This window comes from Camponotus vicinus, unplaced genomic scaffold, assembly GCF_025532165.1.
Source record: "Camponotus vicinus isolate PSW18456_S1 unplaced genomic scaffold, iyCamVici1.0 SCAF_12, whole genome shotgun sequence".
Lineage (NCBI taxonomy): Eukaryota > Metazoa > Arthropoda > Insecta > Hymenoptera > Formicidae > Camponotus > Camponotus vicinus.
The window spans coordinates 10,817,737-10,841,484 of NW_028141948.1; the positions used below are offsets into that span (position 1 = coordinate 10,817,737).

Genomic DNA, 23,748 nt, shown 5'->3' on the forward strand with positions numbered 1-23,748 from the left:
GCAAGTTCTATTATTGACTATAGCTGCTAGGAAAGAAACCACTACGTGCTCCGCAGTAATTAACTCCTACTAGTCTGTATGTGCAAAAAGCACATTGCGCGGTGGCAGTTAGTTAGAGGTAATTTGCTAATCTAATTGACGGCAACTTTATCATTTTATCATGAAATAATTAAGATAGATCTTTTCAATTTATCAAGTAAAAATGTATTTGAAAAGTGCAATATAAATAAAATATTAATTTAAAGACTTTACGGTAAAAACATTTTATATAAAATGATTGGTTATTATAAATATTCGTAATTCTCTAATTTATTATTTAAGAGAATTAAATATTATTAATAATTTCTTTTAACGAGTGTTGATATTGTATTTTTAAGAGAGATTTTGTCGTTTATACATATATAAATCTAGTAGAAAACTGCAATTTCCGGATTTTAATGATAAAAAATAAAATTTGAAAAATAAGAAGACGATGAATTTGTAATGTTTTTCAGTGTATTAGTTTAATTCTAATTTGCTATGTTAAAGTGCCACATTTCTTCAGTAGAACAAAAGATAATGGCGGGATATATTCGGTTTTGTTTCGGCTAATTGTGCAAATTAAGTTTGTCATTACCACACTATGTACTGCAGTTAAGGAACACCGGCAGTTTCGTTTACTCGTGCACATTTTCGTCGCTTTTATCTTGTCGGAAACGATGTTTTTTTTTTTGTATTTCGCTGGTTCTTTTCTTTTGTTTCGTATTGTTACTAATGTTTATTAGAGGTAATATAAAATAACTTGATACGTCAAATCATAAAAACTATTAAAAATTATTTCTTCAAAAACATTGCTGACTAATATAATACTTTAAAATGTAATGTTATAAATTTCAAAATTCAAGTCTATAAAATTTATATGTTTTGCAAAATATATATATAATAATTCTGTCTTTGAATATCTGGATGTTCTGTTTTCACACGCTTATTTGTGCAGCAATTTACCGAAGATGAAAAAAAATAGAAAAATGTGAAAAATATCGAAATATCTCTTTATAAAATAAGTAATTGTGTACAAATCAAATTTTCACTGGATTAAGAGAAAAGCATGCGTTGATGAAATACGCAGACTGCACAAGCGTATGCGTATAATTGCAGGTGCACGTGTAAAGCGAAATTGTAACGAAACACATCAACAACCGACGAGGTCTTATGACCTACTGAAAAATAAATGTTTTCATGGAATATACCGTGCACGGAGCTTTACGATTTAGATGTCGACATTTGAAATGAGGCGCACGTTGCACCGGAATTTTGCAGTTTTACCGCAATCGTTTCTCCCGACTATTTTCCCTTCCCTTCCTTCCTCCCTACGCGCATCATATTTGCGAGATGCAATAAGTTGCGTTAGCTCTTCTCGTATTTCTCCTCACGATTGCTGTAGTGCCATGCATTATCATGGTAAGGACCAGGTCTGGCTATATTCTGTTGGGATCTCGAATGATCCTGACGCGCGCAAGTTAAAGCCTCCTTGTGTAGTATCGAGAATCGATTTGTCCTGGATATTTGATAGCATAAAATTTCTTATCGTTCAATAAAAGGCGCAGAATGTTAATTTTATAGTGAGTTAAAGGGAACGTAGAACATTTAAGTTTAAAAGTTTTTTTATCTGTCAACGAGAAATTTATTTAAAAAAATATATATATATAATTTTTGGAGAACTATTTTTCGTTTAAAATAAAATATAAATTTTTTATCCAATTATTGAGATAAGATGATTCATGTTTTTTACATTGATATATTTCGATAATTATTGTTTTATGATATTCAATCGTTAAGATGTTATAATAAATATATTTAGTAAGTTGTTTGACTCGAATAGCATTTCGCCATCTTGTCGGTTAAACGATCTCATTAAGTTTTATTTATATTCCCGTCTTATATGCAAGCATTAAGATTTATACATCATAAATTAACTACTAACGACTTGCAGTTAAAAGCGTTTGCTCTTTCATCGCGGTTTTCATACATACAGTATATTCTCGAAAATGGGCTAAGTCGCGCTGAAGTTTCGTCCTAGATACGTGTACGGTGATAAATCTGTGTTAACGTAAGCGAGACAATGTAATATAGCATGTACAGTGTCGCTACATGTCATTCGAAATTTCTGCTTTTATTTGCACTATCTATGAATTGTGGTTTATGTAAAGAATAACAAGATATACTGATACTGATATTCACAGTTTAATGTTTATACCATATGTATTTCTGAAATTTTTATTTTATGACCTGTCGAATTTTTGAACGTAAAGGAGGCAGAGGTAGGAGGAATGGAAATAAAAATTCATGATAAATCAATAAGATTTACTACTTAGTTAGCTCTACATTTTCACATACAAGTGAATATACTTTTTAAAAATTTATTGTTGTACGCATAAATTTTAAGATGTCAATGTTTTCCAAGTTTTTATTTTGCATCATATAATTCTTTAAATGTTCTTGAAGTAAATAAATTGTAAGATGAAAATATCTCTTTTTACAATCATTATTTTTACTTACATATATTTCACTTATATTTCATATTCTGCTATATCTTTTTTATGATAAGTCTTTTACCATGTTCTTCTTAATTATAGCTGTTTTCTTAACTTGATTAGAATGAAATATGCAGCAGAGAAGCAAAAAAGATATCTTTGATATAGACCCAGTAATGCATGTATAAAACTCCAAATTTTTTTCTAATTTTCATGTTATTTATAATATAATATGTATTATATTTTTAAAGTAAGTCGTAATTTAGTTTTTAGTAATATTTTTATTTAGTAATATTTTTATTTATTTAGTAATATTTTTGTAATTATGTATTAATAAATTAATATAATTATTTATTAATGAGATTTCTTTATATATATGATATTGTTCTTATTCATTGATGTTATGTAATTTAATAAATTAGAAATATTGGAACAATATTATTAGATAAAATATATCTCAATAATTTGCGATATAAATGCAAGGTACATGTATTGCAATTTGTCGCATCTTTCGATCTCTGCCAAGAGATTATCAGTCCGAGTTACATGAACGAGGATGCTCGTTAATCATGGTAATTTGTTTAACATGTCAATTAATTATCGACTCTAGTCAACCAGACGTGCAAGTTTCAAAGAGCGCTACTGAAAGCGAAAGATTCATATTTCAACGTAACGCTCTGCGTTTTATCCTGACGTCATTGCATTTTCCGGCGAACGCAACATTGAAGAAGAGCTTCACTTACGGATCGGGTGTATCAATGATGCCAGTAACGGCAGGATCAATAGGAACGGGGCCATGACGGCTTCGATTCAAACGTCCATCTCGCGTTCATTCATGAGGCCGATCTGTAACAGAAAAAAGGCGCATGCAATCGTATTAATAGTTCTCTTCTCGAATGCAATGAATGCACCGCAGCAATAGGCTCTTCATGTCGCCGAGACTGGTGTTCATTATTTCGATAATCGATCAAGTATCGCGTTGGACGCGAACGAATCAATTCATCCGCTCTTCATTTCATGCATCAGCAACAGCTTTTTATTCTTTATTCTTTTTTCTATTTGATGCATTTACCACAATTTTTATTGCACCATTTTGCGAAAAACAAAGAGCTCTGATTTAGTTACAATGATTGAAAATGAATTATCAAATTGACTTTCAAATTGACTTTAATATAAAATTTTCAACAAAACTGACTTTAATACAAAATGTATATTATTATGGTTTTAATTTTTTTTGTATGTTATTTTCTTTATATATAATATTTAATTATTATATTTAATATTTAATAATTATTTTAGTTATACAAATTTATTTAGAATAACAATATCAGCAAATAAACATACTGTAATCTATAAAGTAATCTGAATTGTATATAAACTCTTACTCTTAAATTTATAAACTTTATATCCTAATATCTTTATATGACTTCATCAGCGTATTTTACATTTTATAGTAGTGCAGCTATCGATATAACATAATAACTTAATGTTACAGTCTATAACCGCGATTATAAATATAAATGGTAATGTCGATGAAACACTGTTCAAAGATTTTAGCTCCTCTTCTTTTCCTCTCTTTTCTTTTGTGGTTACATATGTGTGTGTTCCATATTAAATAATAATATTTATATTCAACACAGTTAATATTTAAAAAACTTTTATACTTTTATATGTTTTCTTACATACTTAATGTCTGTCAAATGTGTTGGTAACTTATAATTATATTCCGATATTTCGTATGCAAAAACTTTGTTTGACCTATTACTTTTCTTATTCTAATCACAATATTTGCTGAAAAAACATTTGCGCACGATGAAGCTCTCAAATTATGCAAACTCTCGTAAAACCAGCGGTTTTTAATAGGTATCTCGTCAGTAATAATGGAGAACGACGGAAGCTTATTCGCAACACGCTCAACTTTGCTGCACTCGAAGCAGCAGAGCTGTCTAATGTGGATCATGTTCGTCGTTATTAGCTCAAAGGAGAAAGGAGAATGAGGGCCATTGCGGAAGAGAGAACAAAAGATGGATAAGGAGTATAATGGAAAACAAAGGAGTTTTCAACGAGCCTCGTTTGTGGCCCTCTAAGTCCCATCATATTCAGAGACTACGTATATTCCTTTACCGGAAATATGGTTGATATATAATATTGCGATATTGACTGCAATTACAATTAGTGATGGAATCAATTTACGACATTGATTCTGATTTAATTCATTTATCAAAGATTCATTCGGGGAAAATCGTATTGATATAGCGAAATATGAAGTACTCGATTTCGAAATTTGATGCTGTTATGTGCCAGAGTGATTACTAATTGATACTGATCATGCAATATAATGTGTAACGATAGCATCAACGGTATTATCAAATGTTTCAAAGCAATAATAAAATGAAGATATTCCTGAAAATTTCGTTAATAGAAAAATTTTGCATACCATATGTAATAATTAATTACATTTATAAAAATTTTCGAAATATCAAAAATTCAGATAACCGTCCTCTCATTTTAATTAATAAATAAATGAAGACCAGATTTGTATTAGCATTATATAATCAAAATTATGGACTTCAAAGTTAATAAAGTTAATAACATGTGAATAATATGTTTATCGATTTTTTTGGATGTTTTAATTTTTATTATTAAAGTATTACTAAAGTGTATAATAGATTAAAAAAATATGTTATTCTTTATGTGGTGTAAGATTTAAAAAAAATTTTTTTAAATCTTACATCTGAAAAATTCGAAAGCTTCAAACAAACACATGAAATCTTATTAAAAAGAAAAGTATTAATAATAAAGTATATCGAGTGGATCAAAACATCAATTCTTCTTCATAAATTATGCAAATTTGTTATTTGTCATCTATCTAATACATTATCCCTTTGTTACTAATTACATCTTATAACTTGTATGAAACTATATGTATCGATTTGTATCGATGGTCGCGCAATACTATCTTACTAACAGATATAGCTACGACAAATGCGTTCCTGTATCACGGACGTTGATCGACATCGACAATGTATCGACAATGTTAATCTATTTCGCCAAAGGGCTACGCTGTCCATTTCCATGTTACTTGTATCACACAGCAGCATCGGGCTGTAACTTAATTTCCATAGAAGTACTGTAGGAAGGTTTAATCAAGTTGCGAAGATTTTTAGTGCACTTGCTTGCGTGACAATGAGTGAATTAATTGAACTTACGAATTGAACTTAACGAATCGTTATATAAGTACTACAGATATATAATATTTATAATATATATATTATATATATATTCGTTTGAATGGTATAATCGGAAAAGATCTTTAGATGTAAAAGTAAAAAAAATTAGAGAAAAGAATTCTTTAGTAGGTTTAACAATAAATTTCCAATAAATATTTCTAAAAAGGTTTCTGGTTATACATGAGTTTATAAAATTAGATTTAATCACATTTCCGAAAGCATTCAAATTTACTTTAAAAAATCTTGTTAATTATATTTATTAATTATAATTAAAATTAATTACAATTATAATTATTTATAATATATATATTTTGTGTTCGTAAAAAAATTAATTTGACAATTTCTTTTTGTTAAAATTAAACCGACTTCTCTAAAATAAAATGAAAGCTGAAAAAAAATTGGCTAGAAATAAGAAATCAATTGTAATCCATCGATTCCGATGTGATTGAACTTTTTTCGCTTCAAAGCACGGATATTTCCGCTTTTCGACTAAAAATATTTTTTTTTGCATGAATTTGTTAAATCTGCTCTGGGCAAACGTTTATCTTGATATTTTACATGTTAACCCAGATTACACACAGAACCGGATTTACTCAGGTCTACGTCACAAACCGTCGAGGACCCATCTCGAATTACGTAAACCGCGAACGAGACCTATATCGATCGGATTGATTTCAACGTGAAGCAGCTTTGCTATGCGGCTCCGCTTCAACCAACCGAACTAAAATGCACTCCGTATTAAGGGAAAATAAAAATAGCATGTATAACATTCTGAAAAAGTGCAGTTGGTATACGATAAGTAGGGTTGCCGATGCTGTAAAATTTCTTTCGCTTCATATTTCATATCAGACGTACGCGTATGTCGGGCTTTACATCTACTTTCGCTACTGTCTTGGCTGCTCTCCTTCAACCGATCTCACGGCACGGTTGCTCTCCCTTTCGAACTGCTTTTTTATTCCTACTCCGAATGTTCGCGATGATAAATAGTTAGCTCTACCAAGCTGTTCAAGTCGTAAGGTTTAGAAATTATTAGTCTTGCACGTTTTCTCGGCGTGGGTAAAAAAGAGAAGAAAAAAGAAACCGGTGCTATTTCTCGCTGCAGTATTTTCGCCAACTTTATATCTACTTCCTCACTCAACGAAATTTTATATAATGAATGAACGTTCATTTGCACCTCGAGTTAAATTTTAATTCGTAATTTCTGCGAAGAGAAATTAATTGATATTATCCTGATAATAAGTTAATAAATTTATTATTGATTAATAGCGTTGATTTGCGGCGTTAGAATAATTACCACAATTTCTAAGTTAATTAGAATTTGATGTGTATGTAATTATAAACTTTAGATGCGATCAGCATTAATTAATATTTCATGTTTCAATCTAGTGGAACGAAAGTGAGCAGTGGATGATGATCTATATAATAATATATATAATATACCGAAATAATCTCTTTCTATATTTAATTTAGATTGAAATCACAGGCTACAACACATCGTTGTGCATGAAAAGTTACTATCATAATTAAAAAATTTGCCAATTTTATTATAAGGCTATAAAAATATGAAGCATATAAATAGGAACTGTAAATAAATCTTACTGATTAACAAGCTATTATCAAAAAACTATTATCTAGATAAATAATTTATAACAAGGAACTCTCTCTGTTTCTCTCTCTCTCTCTTTCTCACAATTACTGGCGTTGTCTAACGAAATCTTTACGATTTTAATTATAATTGAATTTAAAATTTTTAAAATAACTTAATACTATCTTTCTCATAATTAAAAATTTTCTATAATTTAAAGTTTTGCAAATTTTAAATTTAAATATTTTAATATACTTAAAAAAATATCTAGTGTATTGATGTACGAGAAAAAGCTCGATAATAACAATTAAATATCTCATATTTATTATCAAAATTTGTCATTATAGAGTGCACAGTTTTATAATGTAGAAACGGAAAATAACGATCGAATAAAAAAAGTTTAAGCTGTACGATCTTGCAATGTTAATGGTCGGTGAGAAATGATGTCGTAAAATTTTGGTTGAATCGGGTTAGCAGTGCGTGATTTCTCGAGGGCGATAAAACTATTTCTTCCCACAGGATATCCGACGTCGATTCTTCATGGAACTTGAAGGGCGGATAGTCAAACATCCGGGAAATTCCCGAGATGTGTAAGCGCCGGGGAAGAGAATTCGCTTATCGATCGGCAGATGCCTAGCAGGCTTCGCGTTAATAATTCGCGAGTGAGACACGATAAATGCAAATCGCACAGAGACACTGCATGAATATTTGCGACTCGCCGCGGGCGCGATTTACAATCTGCCAGATAAGATATGTATCTTTTGTGTACATAGAACAATCCAAACGTGATATGCTCTGAACCGGAAATCCCGTTTTATGTTGCGTGAACGCAAGATTGAATTCTAGTAGTCAAGCAGTATTGAAATGCAAACTATTAGAACTATTTTATTTGATATCGTTTAGCAAAGTAAAAATTATGATGGACTTTGATAATATTGTTATGGTATATGTTATTGGCACATATCATTCATTTATATATGTATAATATAAATGAAAAATGCAATTAATTATGTATGTTGGATATATATTACATGTGTGTGTATATGTGGGGCGTGTGTGTGGTATAATACTGCTATATGTAATAATAAAATCTCTCTATTAAAAAATTTTTTACGTAGAAGGAATTTATTTATGCAAAAAAGAGAATCCGTAAAATAAAATATTGTATATTTAATATAAATTATTATATTATATAAATTATATATTTTATATAATCTATAAAAAATAAAATATTGTATATTTTATGTAAATTATATATATTACATTCTCGTTTTTTTGATGATCAGAAGAGAAAAGATATTATATTTTAAGATATTTTATTTTATCTCAAAGTGGTAATGAGCGAAAACAGATTTTTATTGAATTAAATTTTGTTGAATGGCTACTACCAATAACCTTGACTACGTGCCAATTACTTCATTGACACCATGTCTCTCTCTGTCACGAAAAAAGACTCGTTTATATTTTTCGGTTGAGCTCGTGGCAGCTCATATTAACACTAATTTGTCACTGGCGTCTCTCTTGATTCTCCGGCAATCGTAATACAAATCCCCTGACGATGTTTCTCGGCGAAAATCGGCGAGATTTACGTCCATTCGTCAGGACATTTCTGAACGTAATCGCGTAATAAAATGCGCCACTAAAAGCGACAGGCATTGTTTCGCGACGAAAATTCCAGGTGTCTTATAAACGTCCCAGTGGAACATCGAGACTATATAAATTGCTGGCGACAAGAATATTTGACTCACCCATATTTGTGCACATCGAGCTTGGAATAATTCACGAGCTCGTGGTTTGTGACCGCTATACAGTTTAACACGTATGGTTTAATACATCGAATGCCACGGTAAATACCACGATGTCGACTATGATGTTTGACATTGACAGAATTTTGATGCTGTCCATAATCGCGTATCGCATAGTTGCTATTTTAAAGTTGATAATATTCCCTCATGTTGTCGATTGCAACTTATAATATTAATTTTAAAATTCAACATTCTTTCTTCTCTTCTAACGTTTATTTTTTAAAATCATTTTTAAGCGACTATATCCATCGATATAGACATAATGAATAACAATGTAACACCTTGTCATAAAATCGATTAAAAACAAATAACTTGATTGTCAATATCCACTTCGATTGGCGCGGCAAAAATCCCATCTCGTACTTTTATATCCGGCTTAAAATGAAACAAGGATCGGTATCAAAATGTGAGAACCGAAACAGGCATTGAGTCCGGCCGGTGTGAGGCTAACGAGCGTTGCCGAAAACTCTTGGCCATGTTAAAATACTGCTGATAAATTATTCGATCAAGCTGGCGGAATAACATTGTTCATAATCAGAAATTAAATTATTTCAGCGAGATATTCAGTCGACAACTATTTACCATCCAGTATGATTATTTTGCGCGTCGTATTTTCCGCAGAAGAGAAAGGAAATAATGAACAAACGGCAATTATTCGAGAAGTATTGTACGCACGCGCGCGCGTTTCAATGCGCGTCTCACCCACGATTAATCCGTTGCAAATTTACGCCTCGGCGGCCGACGCCCCCGCAAATTCGCCGACCGCAAATCAATGATAACCCCTCCATTGACATATATATTCGAGGACGGCGTAAATTTGCAACGCTTTTGTAAATCGGATCATTTTGCTGCCCGTACGTGAACGGCGGAAACGATGTATAAAAGTATAGGGACGAGCGAATATATTGGATATGCTTTTCAATCTCTCTCAATGTCTCGATATATTGAGAAGAATCAAATTTAATGCTTCCTTCCTTCGATGAAAGTATTATAATAAATTTAAGCTTAAATAGTAATCAAGAATATTCAAGAATAAAATCGTATTTTATTCATAATTTTATTTTTATTGCTATTAAAAATGTGAGAATTATATTATTGTAATAAGCAATTATTAATATATTTAATTATTATTAGATTTTATATATAATATAATAATGTTTTCTTTTATACTTATTATAGAGAAATTAAATTTTTTTTCTCTTTTATAATATATAGGTTTTAGATTTCTTTGGAAGAACTGATGCAATTCTAAAAAATCAAATCTAAAAGAAAATATTAAAGAATTGTAGAAGAAAACAAACGGTAACTATGCTGTGTCATGCAACAAGCAAACTCCGATGTAACCACGATGTTACTGAAGCGTTCAGATCGCTCAAGCGTCACGGATATTCCCGTAGAAAGTTAACCGGAACTTAAAGGAAGGCACCGGAGAACTTACCTTAATCCGATTATACGCGATACGAGATAGGGGGAAGCGGTTCGGAAGGTCGTTCTTAAACGGAGCAACTTGCGTTATTTTGCATCGTTGCGGTCGGGTCGCATTAACGTTGCTCTATCTACACTACGTCTATCTTTTGCGGGAAGTTCAAGACGAGAGATTAATAAAATCGGACCGTGCGATCAATAAAGCTTTGCTTAATCCGTTGTAATTAAAATATCGATATTATCTGATACAAGAAAACAAGTTTCTCGCAAAAAATTATAAAAATAATAATTATTATAATTTATAAAAATAATAATTATTATAATTTATAAAAATAATAATTATAAAAATTTTTAAAGACATTTAAATCTCTTATTTTTTTTACACCGATACATGTATCTAATTTATTGTTATTATTTATTTATTGTATTTTTTTTTATTATTTATTATTTTTGTTATTATTTATTTATTGTTATTATTTTGAAAGAATTACACGTTATCTGCAACGCCTAACGTTATAAGCCGTATTTTCTCGTTTTCTTTTTTTATTAAATAGATATATCTGATATGACTACCGAGATCCGCGTTGACGTTTAATAAGCTGAAATGCAAGCAGGCATTATTAAACTTGGCGATTTCGCGATGCACTGTCGTTGCAATATTTAATCTGCAGTTCAATAACCTTGCGAAGAAAAAATTGAACTAGGAGCAGATTTCACGTTGACCATGTCGAATTATTGATCGCCGCTCATGCGATATATTAAGGGCAATAGGTTCTCGCCGCGGGCGATATCGCCATTGTAACGAAGGTAATAATATGTTCATGGCATTGCGTTATTACGTCATTTCTTCGTAATATAAGAAAAATTCTTTCTTTCGAGAAATATGTGTTTTTGAAGATACACTAGATTTCTCCAACAGTTGAGTAATGTAACATCTGATAATGACTTATTAATTGTTATATATATATATATATATATATATATATATATATAAAATATTAAGTGAATAATGTTTGCTTAGTCATCGATTGATCCATTTTCTGCGAAATGTCCCATGACACTTATTTTTATTTGTATCCCATTAGATGTGAACGAAGAGGAAGAATAAAAACTTGGGAAATAACGACAGATTTGTCTGTCACTGAAAATGCGAATAAACAAAAGAATTAAAAGTTCCATATAATCCGCGAAGACTCAAAGCTTATACCTAAGTAGATTGATTGCAATCAATAAGAGAATTCTAAACTATAATATAACATTGAAAGATCAGCAAAGCATACAAAGAAAATCCAACGTAAAAAAACGTCTCTTATTCTGTAAATCTTATTCGTCAAAGTTTATTATTGCAATTAATAATAGTACATAACGTAATGATAATAATAAGAGATCAACGAATTTATATCATAAACTTTTGTAATTTTTTGATGTGTTAATTCCGTACAACGGAAGTTCAAGCGCGTTGAACTTTGAGAAAAAACTCTTTTATAAAAACAAATTGAATTTGGAATATTTGATGTCTTTAATAGTAACACTAGAAAGTCTTTTAAAAACTTCAATTCTGACGTTGATATTAGACATCAACTGTTTCCAAATTCAACTTTTAAAAATTTGTTTATAAATTTATTTTAATTTATCTATACACATATACACTTATTTTTTACTATTCAAATATATATTCATGTGCAATCTAGTTTTAAATAGAAGAGGAATTGTGTAAGTTCTCTCTGAGATGTGCAAAATGTCTTTATTCGAAGTTTTCTTGAAAAAATGTTTTATAATGAGACTTCTTAATTTGAAAGTGCTCTATCTCTATGATCACAGGACGTCACAGGATCACAGGATCTCACGTACGCCGGAAATACATCTGGCGCCGGCCGCCGGATCCTCGTGGATTTCCAGAGCACGCCCGTCGTTATCACGTACGGGTCGTTAAACCTACTGTCGGTCGTGAACTTTCGAAATAATTGCGAATCGTGGAATTCGATTACCACCGCGTCGCGAACGCATTCGTGGAGAACGATGGGATGGACGGGAGAGAGAAAGGGTATAAGAGAAAGAGCGAAATGCAGTCGAATGCATCTCGAATTCATATGCAGCGCAATGCAAACGCTTGCATCGCATTGCGAATGTTTCGTTTGTCGGGCATGCGATCTTTTTTTCGTTTCTCCGTCGCATGTGAAACTTTTACATTATAACGGCAAACTTTTCGTTGTTCTTGCCTAAGTTTTGTCGCTTTTCCCTTGCGTGAGATGAACACGACGATCGGTAAAGCGCAAAAAACCGATAGCGAGAAAGAAGTTGAATCTCGGAAATTCAGGATATGAATTAAATAACTAAAGCGTACAGTAGATTCGTCTTCGAATAGTAACTGAACAGGTGAATAAAGTCATAAAGTTTATGGCTAGCAAAAATGAAATGAACCGAATACGATACATGTATATCTTCAGAAATTAATCGATTGGAGTGTTTTTTCTATTAAGTCTACGAAATACATAGAACATGGAAAATAATTGATTATATTCTCTTAAATGGAATTAATTGGAATTAATGTATTCTCACTGATAGTTATAAGTATAGCACTGCAAACAGTAAAATATTACTATCAATAATCAGTTAAGTGGCTGATTTTTCAGTGAAATTTTTATTGCTATAATCAATGAACCATAAAATGGAAAAACAAAGGATGTTTTCAAACGTCCTGAACGACTGAACATCGTTAAAATATTTATCTTCTGTGAAATCGTTGTTTTAATCAGTGCTTTAGTCATTTTCTGATTCAATTTAAGAGAATATGTTAATGTATATGATAATTGTAACAAAAAATTTGAGATTAAATAGATTAAATAATAATTTAGTACAAAGCATTTCGTGTATTTCTTTGTACATATATATACACTTTATCTCCACTTCTTTCGTGTCTTTTGTTTTACAGGATTATTAGTTTATTTCTATTATAGTATTATAGTATTATTTATACTAGAAATTCTATTTCTTTGGCTTTCTTAACAGTCAATTTTATTATATTTCAACTTCTCATATTGTATAATTTATCTACATAACATCTTGCACTTAAGACAGCACATTTTTCATATCTGATATCTGACAGCATATTTTTCATATCTTTTTCTTTTTCCCTTTCTTCTTTGATAGAACTGATACATTTTTTTAATATATAAATATAAATCAATAAATATCTCAATTAGTATAATATTATAAATCATACATTATTTTAACGTAATATTAAATAAAAATAAAATCAACGCAACTTATATTTCCAAAATCAATCAATAATTGGATTGATTAATCGAAAATTGTATTTGAATCGCCGATCACTTTCTTAAATCGAATTTCCCTTTCTATTCCGTTGAAGTTATTGAATAATCCTTTTTCTCTGTAAATGCAGGATGCAAGAGTTGGACATTAATCGAAAAGAAATTAATGGATTACATTTACCGATACGTTAATGCGTGTTGTAAACCGGAGAATTATTTGAAATATCGTTCGCGCTTGTTATATGGATTGCTTAATTGAATTATATCATTTTGCGATAGAGAAGTTCTCCGATGAATACGACACCAATGGCGAATGAGACTTGCAGATAATATTATTGCCACTTTTAATCAAGATTATTAGATTTGCAATGATACAAGGGAGAGAAATATTGATATTTTTAACTATAATCAGAGAATTTTAAACTGATTATTCATAACTTTGATCCACATAAATTCATATAATTATCTAGATATTAGTAACACTGCCGAATTAATATATTTAACATTTTCTCAATGATATAAGAAAAACCACATAGAATATATAAATATAGAATATAAAATATAAATGTAATAACACACACACGCACACACACACACACGCGCGCACACGCGCGCACACACACACACACACACACACACACACACACACACACACACACACACACACACACACACACACACACATATATATATATATATATATATATATATATATATATAGCATATCGCGCTCTTTGAAACTTTCACAACAGGTATAAAGATATTTTAGATTAAGTTTCACTATCAAACTTCTGCTTTCGTGTGTGAACGTCGAAGGAATCTGGGCTGTGAAAAGATTGGAGATGAGATAAGATGGCGAGGTGTCGTGTCTATTAGAAAAAGACACGAGTTTTATTGTCAAGGTGATAATGAATGAGAAGTTTTACCTCCTACCCAGTGTCATGATTCATGAGTTCTTCGCGAAAAATGTAGAAGAGTACGATCTACTTATCGCTCTTTTTTTTATGTTCGCGGTTTTACCTTTTCCTGTCCCTCCTCGTATTTTTCCGATTATACGGACCGAAGGGGATATGTACCCTATCAATGTTAAACACATCAATGAAAAATCCGGTGAACATATTGTACTTGACTCTCATTCTGCTTTATCTTCGTTTACGATGATTCTCAATTATATCTCTCTTTATTTTTCTTTTTTTTCTTTGTAAATGTCTTTCATTTTGTTATATTTCGTTATAAAGAAAGAAAATTTAAACTTGATAATTGACTTGATAATTAATTAGACAGATATAATGTAGACAGATGTTTAAATTACATATTATGTATATATTTTTAATGTACACAATTTTATGTCACACAAAATATCGTATATCACTTGTTTTAGTAAAATACATTTGTTTTAATAAAATCTGATAAATATATGATAAATATATGAATGATAAATATATTTATTATGATAAAATGATATGTAATTGTTTGATCTGTATCTGTTAACTATAGGAAATATATACTATATTTTTTAAATGATAGAAAAAAATATTTTTTGCTTTAAAGAGCCATAGAGAGTCACTTCCTTTTTTTCTTCTCTAATAAATATTCTGAATAAGCTCTCATTCGTATTTAACAAGAGAGAGTTGTAAGCATGTTTTTTTTTATATCAGAACTTGTTTTTCAGCAATTAAACAACGTAAATGTGCATTTATTCCGTCACATTATCATTTTTTATTGCAATTATTTGTGCAATTTAGTTACTCAATAGCGCAGCTACATTTTTAATAAAAGATTAGTAAGTAATCTTACGTGTATCCAGTATAACATGATTCAATTAGCACATATGTGTCTCAGAAATAAATAATTTGATACAAGAAGTATATTTGTGTGTATGTGTATTTCTATGAATCTAGCGCAAATTTTTGCTTCTTCGGTAATCGAACTTCAATCTCAAGAATTCTACTCTTCGTGTTTAACATTGATAGGATATATATCTCCTTGGTCCGTATGTTCGGAAAAATACGAAGAGAAAGGAAAGAAAAGTGAATATAAATGGCGAGAGTGCTATGTGCTTAATGACATGTTGCCTGTCAACTAGACTTTAAGAGTTACATTTATGCTATGAACACATGTATCCGTTGAATTTATTTTTGTTAAATTTATTATTCATATTTGTTACATATTTTATTGATTTTCATATGAAAATACATATTTTATAGTTGATTTTACGTTAAAAATATAGTACCATTATATTTATAGCCTTTTGAATCATGTTTAGATCTAAATTATAAAAATGCAGACGTAGATTTTCTTGCCATAAATGGCCGTCTGATATCGTCTATATTAAGATATCTGTAATATGAGTAATATAAAATGATAGTCTTAATGTTTACAAGAAGCAAAATATTTTGTCTGGTTTTGTATTTCCGTTATATTCATTTTAAAGATGTGAAAATTTATCTTTTTTATATTTGATTTGCCGATTCTAAACTGATGATAATTATTTATCATAATAAACAATTCATTAAAATCATGTTGCACTTTTAATGAACATGGAACCACAAATTGTTCAGCATCTTGTGCGAGAATCACCTTAAAAAAGGATTATTTTATTTTACAGTCATTATAATCGTATCAATAACTGTTATGAACATTATAATCATTGGTAGAGTTTAAATATTTGAATCAAATAATATGTAGGAATTAATTGTATTTGAATATCTTACCATATTTTAGGAATTAATTTCTTTAGAGCTGTCCGCACACAAAATAAGACCTTTCGGGATATTGACAAAAAATAATGCACAATCTTTGGATTCTAACACGACTATCTGGCCTGATAATGTAGCAACCACTTTAGTCGCATGATCAGCTTCGTCTATACTTAGCGGACATTTCCGTTCGTTCATCTTATAAATGTCATCTCTCGACGCAGCAAAGTATAGCTCTAAAATATTCGTGAAAAAAATATTAAGAATCGTAGAAATGAGTAAAATGCTATCAATCATCATAAAAAAGTTTTTTATGTTTTATAAATTGTTATCAGCAATAAAAGTAAATATATATAGATATAAACAAAACAAATGGATAAAGAAATGATAAAAAATGTGATGTGCGCGTATACACACATGCACGCACATACACAAGTGATCCTCGAACGTAAAATTATTCGGTGATATATATAATCGATTGAAAATTTATTATGTAATATGATACATTTACGTAATAATTGTAACAATCTTTTTCATATTAAAAAATTTACTTGCCTTTACTTTGGGATTGTTGTTAGGCCATAAATACCTTCTTCTAATTTAATAGTTTTATTTTTTATGACGAAGTTTGTATCCCTCGGTTTCATGAAATTAGATTCGATTCTGCAGAATTTGGATTTTGCCGCGTCATATATTATTAGACCATAACCTCGCGTGTCAGAAATGTATATCTGAATCGTAATTTGATTAATACATACTGAATAAATTGATTATTACATATTTTGATAATACATATTGAATAAATTGTAAGATATCAATCATAATTGCATTAACACAGAATGTGTGGAGAGTATATGTTACTATATTAAAAATGCAATATCTAAGGAAATGTACTAACAGTTGCAGTATTTATTATATTATTACAATTTGGAGCCTCAACTAAAACTGTCGTCAACAATCCAAAATCATTTTTGTTATTAGCGATGTTAGATGGAATGATTATATTTTTAATCAATTTATCAGTTGATAAGTCGAAAATCAATATTCGTGCAGGACAAACCTTGTCCCAGTCCCTGAATTTGCCAGACACCACAACAAAGAGGAGATTACATTTAATCTGTATAAAATAAAATTTTTACTCAATTATTATCATATGAATAACTCAGATATGAATTTTTGAGAGATATATATATATATATATATATATATATATATATATATATATAAGGGGCATAATAAATTTTTAATTATTTCGACGTAACAGCTACATATAAAGTGTGCTTAAATGAAAGATATTATTACTTACACGCATGAGATAAACACTCGTAATGCACTTATATCTGTTGTACCAATTCCAATTTGGATACGGGCGAAAAAGTGGACCTCCGATTCCAATTTTGTCAGTTACCGTCATGATACCAACTGGTGAACCTTTGGTTTTATACGCAGAAACGAATTGTCTACCATCTACGAGAATTTTGTTTGTAATAAAATTCGCTCTTTATAAAAAAGGAGAAGGTTTTCCGTTGAAATTTGTACGCTATTTCAAGATATATTTATTGCAAACACATAACAGTTATTCATTATATAAAAATTACATATATATATATATAAAATTATTAAAAATACAGTCTTATGCACCTCTAGTCATATGATATTTGGATATTTATTTCATTTCAGATCTTACATTCATGCTTTGAAGTATTATAAAAACATACATACATAATTCAGAGTTAATCTATAAACAATATAAACTTTAGATTAAAGTTAGCACAGCCACAAAAAAAATTTTTTAAAAACAAAAAAACCGATATATTTCTTTAGTTCTAATTTGTTGCTAATTAGTTGCTCTATTCCCGATTTTTTTGCACCACTTTTAAACTTCGAAAACCACCCCTAAAGTTACCCCATATTAAAAAAGTATTATGAAATTGAGAATTAATCAGATATCTCGATCGATAACGTTTCAATGATTTTGTTGCTCGTTCAATGCTTTTTGGTTTCAACAAAAGAATTATAGCTACTAAATGTAAAATCTTTTTCTTGAGGGAATGCAAAAGAGTTAACTTAGTTCCGCAACATTTATTTAAATATACCAATAACATGATTTCCTTTTTTGATAACAATTCAACTTCTTTATACAAAAACTTTGTGCGCGGTTCTATTAGGCGTTTGTCATGTTTAAATTAAATAAACATTTTCATATGGTTATTGAATTGTAATAACCGTTCTATTTTTGCATATATTTCACCATTGCGTTGGTCCTTGAAGCCTTTTAACTAATTTTTATTAATTAAAAAAAATTTAACTACTGATATATACGTATCATATAAGTACAAATTTATAAATGTTCCCTTGTACAATGGTAGCCAATATTTATGGTATTCCTATTGCATATGATAATATTATCTATTTGGCGTTTTGGAATTGTAAAATGAATTGCACAATGATTCAGCAATATTTACATAAAGATATTGCTTTATATAAGTATTTTAGTTATCAACAACATAATTCCTCAAGAAAACATTATTAATTATACATTAAATAACTTTTTAAATTTTTCTGTGACTCTTAAATTTTTGAATTCTAAGTTTAAATTAGTTTTTGTCTATACATTGTTATTTCTATATATTACTTAAAAATATTTTCTTATTTTAAAGCATATTTGATTCCATGGGTATAGCCAGACTTATTTTTTGGATGAGGGTTAAAAAAATATTTCTGTATTTTTGGAGACTATTTGAAGTTTGGGGGGTTTCGAACTTCTATAGTTCCCCCTTGCTACGCCACTGTATGACTTATATATACGATAGGAAATTTTGTTTCCCTCATAAATAGCATAAATTTACAAATTCAGAATACAAATCTATATTTACAGCTTTTTCGCTCAATAGGAGCGAGTCGTAAACATGTTTTCATTCAGATCAGGAATTGCACCCACTAGCTTTAAATAACGTAAATGCGCTTTTACGTAAATATTAATTGTGCAGTTATTATTTTTTACTATTAATTATTCTTGTGATCTAATTCTATCCAGTTGTCTCAGTAGCACAATTTTCATCATCTTTAATATAAAATTGATAAATTTTATCTCTAATCTAGTATAGTATAGTTTGATGTATTAGAAATAAAAAATTCCTGGATATGAGGCGTTATTCGCGCATCTCAATGAACTTCGCGTCAATGAACTCAATATAATTCCCATTTGTCGAACCTCAATCTCAAGAATTCTACTCTTCATGTTTGACATTGATAGGATATAGATCTATATAATTCAATACAGAGCAGAAGATAGGTTTTAAATAATGGTTAGAATTATAAGTTCTTGCATGTGTCTATCCTTTTATATACAAAATTATTGTTAATTTTTCAAATAGTTTTAGCCTATCTACTGCCTTATCGACATAGCGTAACATACCTGTACTAGCATTATATTCATCGGAATTTATCACTTCTTTTTTTGCTATTCACTATCTTATTCAAAATTCACGTACTTCCACTCATATAGGGTTTTCATTTCTATGCCAAAGCTTATAATTGCTATCGCCAAAGGGATATAACAAACAGAAGATATTTCATTTTTAATGTAGTAGATAACTATTATTTTTATTATTTCAAAACAAATAAAACTGTAAGTAAATTGTAAGTCGCAAGTATGACTAATCGTTTGCACAATAATATTTTATAATATATACTCCAAAGTAAAAATGTTTTTTATATGAAAGTCATTGTACAAATTATAAATAATTAGAGTCATTAAAAGCTTGATTACTGATAATAATACTTATTATAAATGCTTTTAAAGTAATTAAAGTAGCAGTATTATCTTCTATCGTAACCATGCATAATGACTTAACAATGTTTAAAGATATTGCATCACATAATTTCTGTACAATATAAAGATATTGCATCATATAAGTATGGTTATATAATGTTAAAATAATGTCAAAAACATTGTTATAATATTATTACAAAAAATATTGTATTAAATATGACCAAGTTTTGTTTGTCTACTTTTATTTCTATGTATTTTTTGAAAATATAAATATGTCTTTGCTTCATATAGTTGATTCGTGTGCCAGATAATTCTTTTTTCATAAAATAGAAATCTTTTCTGATTATTAGAAGGAAGTTGTAAATACATATTTTTACTGAAATGTATTCGGTAATTTTAATTTCGGCTAAAAAGTGTAAAGATATATTTATTATATGATTTTTGTATCCACTATCCACATTCCTTTCGTTTTGTTCTATTAACTTTCTAGTACATGAATTTTTCGCATAATTTAGCGTTAAATATAACTCTATTTTTAGTCTATTTAAGTTTAAATTTCAAAAATAAAGCAAATGCAAGTAAATGTTACAGAAATCATAACCGAATATTTCAAATATGTAACTGTGAAAAATTCAGATATAATGAAGCTAGTGAGCTCCATTACTTCATAACTGAATACTTCACAGTTCTTTTTATAAAGAAAACAAAATTATTGCAATTTTGAATAAAATTGCTCTTCCAAGTTGTTCATTTGCTTGTTGTAAATTATATTCTTTTTGCTTTCTCCAATTTTTGAACTTGCGGAGGAGTTTAACATATTTGGTTTCGTTAAAATATTTAGTATGTTTGGCTTACTTAAAATATTTTAATTATTAATTTAACATTAAATGTACCCTGCTCTTTTTATTCCATGATTATATTTTGAAAACGGTTTTTATAGGAGTAAAACAAACTTGGATAACTACATTCAATTTTATGAGCTCTAATTAGATAGCTAAATTTTTTATTACTGACATAATTATTATTTACACAGTTATTATTTAAAAAGATGTTATCTAACTTATTGTATAGCTAGATTGTACAGCTAGATTGTAATATTCAAATTTAATCAACAATTTCCAGCATTAACTCAGCTTTAAATGTTTATGCAAATTATTGAATAGTTTTTATATTGTATTAAATTTTAATATATATTTTATTAATATATATTTTAGTAATATTTTAATATATTCTGAATCGCGTATTCTCGTATATTTTTATAGAAATATTGCATTGTTTTTCCTCTGATATTATTTTACGACTTTAAATGAAATGGGTGAATTGTAGTAATTTTGGAGCCATATCTCTCAAGATGGTATCAAAAGAATTATTGTTACAAATTATAACAAATTATTACAATTAATTTTCGATCAAATCTATCACTAGTTTATATATAATTTCTATCTGTAAATTTTCCTAAAAGTATGTATTAAATGGAAATAACAGAGGCGATTTAGGGAGAATAATGTGTACTGATGAGAAATGGGCGAGGATAGGAAAGTGAACATCTCATAGTCGTGGACCTGTGATTGGTTTAACGGGATTTAGTCTCTGTAATGCCAAACTCGACGTCTGCTGTTGTGGTTGGCTTTGGTCAGGTGCATTATCCAAGGGTCATTAGAGTTAACATAGTAAGAGCAAACACCCTGTCGTATTGAATCGTTCAACATTTTGAAACTGCACAAAAATGCCGAATGTGTTTGTGCTAAAACTTTTTATGCCTTTTCCTTTTGTATTTTGAAATGGCTGCAGCAACTGGCAGTTGCCAACTGCAGCTATTTTATTGTAATAATAATTGGCGATAATAGGAGCAGAAAATTGTTTTGATCATTTAAATTTTTAAAAGATTAATTATGTGTCCTTGTATAATTTAAAAGTTTAGTAGAAACCACATACGTATTATGTCTTTAAGCTGCAAGAAGATTCTTTACAAAAAACAACAACTAGAGAAAACCGTAAATGTTATCAAATTATTAACTTTAAAGAAATACGAAGTGAAACATTGATGTGTGCAAGTTTATATATATAGTTTTCATTTTTTATTTTAAAAGGAGAATAATTCTTTTATATTTTTTTAAATAAATTTATTATATTTTTCTAAAAGTATTTTAAAATAAATGTAATCGTTTGATAAAATATATATTAATATTATTCATACATTATTCATGTTTTTTTTTTAATAAAATGGAGTACTTATTGAACAAGAAATACGAATAGTTTATGCTTATTAAGTTTATTAGTGTGTTCAATCTTGTCAATGCATGCGGTGTATTTTGTTCGATTTTTATATCTCGTGTGCGAAAGTATTCGTAACGAATCCGCATATGCGGTAACCGTATTTCTAGTTCGTGCCCATTTCGCCCTCTTTCGTATTCCATCTCATCCGAAAGGGCTGCATTATAGATCGTGTGAAATCCAAGTGTCTGACCTCGATAGGCAGCGATGGGTCCCGTTAGAAAGAGACGAGCAGAAGAGCGAGAGCAGAAGCGGCCTCGTGTGAGCGAAGGATAGAACATCGAAAACGGAACGAGGGGGAGAATCATCGTGCGAATTTTACGTTAACCCGATAGCTGGTTGGAATAGATTACATCGATCGGGAAGTAAAATCTATCTGCGCGGATAACGCTTCTATAAACGGTCCAGACATTGTTAGCACATTTTCACCTTTTATTCACGATAACTGTAATGTCTCTTTCTGCTGCATATGATTAGATAAAATTAAAAAATCAATGCTATATATTATTTTTCAAAAGAACAATAGCTTTTAGAAGGCTACTATGTAAGTAAGATAAGACAAAAATTGTATTGAAGATTGAATTATTATATTTATAGTATATAAGGCTAATATAATATTAATCCTAATAAATTGCTATAAAAAGTTATTATAAAAAAGTATAATTTAATTAATTCAAATAGTTTAAAAAACTTCGATTTAGATCATATCTCAATAAAATTTTTTAAGCCACTTTTAAAATTTTTATATTTTGCAGTTGTCACTAGTATATCTCATTTACTACCAAAAACGTAACTACGAAGAAATGACAAATAAACAATTTTTTTCTTTTATAAATAGTTTATTTTTTGTTAAATATAGAGAACTTTTCCTGTTTTCACATAGATTTTATAATGATATTGCGAAATATATATGCAAATAAACAAAGTAGTCGTGCATGTGGAATGACGAGTTTTGTGCATCTCTGCCCACTTGCGTTTTAATTAACAAATCCACCTTGCTTTTATATTACACAAGACAATTACCACTGTTATGTGATTCTGTCTGATTTTAATCGCAAAATCACTTTATACCGTCCACTTTGTACTTAATCGCATTATAGCTTCATTGCTTTGTTTACAGAATAATAATGTCGAAATTTTTTTTCTTATTCCTATTTTCATTGCGACATA

At 29.4% G+C, this 23,748-nt stretch overlaps 3 protein-coding genes across 9 annotated transcripts in view; 1 reads left to right on the forward strand and 2 right to left on the reverse strand.

Moving 5' to 3' along the window:
• LOC145963548 (uncharacterized) overlaps positions 1–23,748 on the forward strand; it is a 162,151-nt gene that overhangs the window by 60,479 nt on the left and 77,924 nt on the right. The window contains exon 3 of one of the 7 annotated variants that reach the window (XR_014436191.1): positions 4,377–4,809. The exons of 5 other annotated variants lie outside the window; for them this stretch is intronic. Coding sequence is in view for 1 of the 2 variants with exons in the window: in XM_083085621.1 (XP_082941747.1) it covers positions 12,380–12,522 (143 nt within the window). In the remaining variant the exon portion in view is untranslated. Of the gene's footprint in view, positions 1–4,376; positions 4,810–12,379; positions 12,601–23,748 lie in introns of those variants that run through there. One more of the 7 variants, XM_083085621.1, reaches the window with a different exon arrangement.
• LOC145963546 (neural cell adhesion molecule 2) overlaps positions 1–23,748 on the reverse strand; it is a 130,216-nt gene that overhangs the window by 43,832 nt on the left and 62,636 nt on the right. Inside the window, 1 exon segment of the mRNA XM_083085614.1 lies at positions 3,257–3,359. Coding sequence (XP_082941740.1) covers positions 3,257–3,311 — 55 coding nt within the window. The 5' untranslated portion in view covers positions 3,312–3,359.
• Positions 16,642–20,164, reverse strand: LOC145963547 (major royal jelly protein 8-like). The gene is made up of 5 exons (XM_083085615.1): positions 19,948–20,164; positions 17,836–17,996; positions 17,428–17,646; positions 17,085–17,260; positions 16,642–16,765 (listed from the first exon to the last, which is right to left on the reverse strand). Exons 2-4 carry the CDS (start codon positions 17,941–17,943, stop codon positions 17,087–17,089), a joined length of 501 nt encoding a protein of 166 aa, XP_082941741.1. The 5' UTR covers positions 17,944–17,996; positions 19,948–20,164; the 3' UTR covers positions 16,642–16,765; positions 17,085–17,086.

What these genes read in the sequence shown, in the direction of transcription:
- LOC145963547 (XM_083085615.1), bottom strand. Translation starts at nt 17,943, where the DNA reads ATGACGGTAACTGACAAAATTGGAATCGGAGGTCCACTTTTTCGCCCG. An exon ending in CGAGTGTTTATCTCATGCGT is followed by an intron (nt 17,647 to 17,835) that starts GTAAGTAATAAT and finishes TATTTTATACAG; the next exon opens with ATTAAATGTAATCTCCTCTT. An exon ending in ATATAATAAATACTGCAACT is followed by an intron (nt 17,261 to 17,427) that starts GTTAGTACATTT and finishes ATTACGATTCAG; the next exon opens with ATATACATTTCTGACACGCG.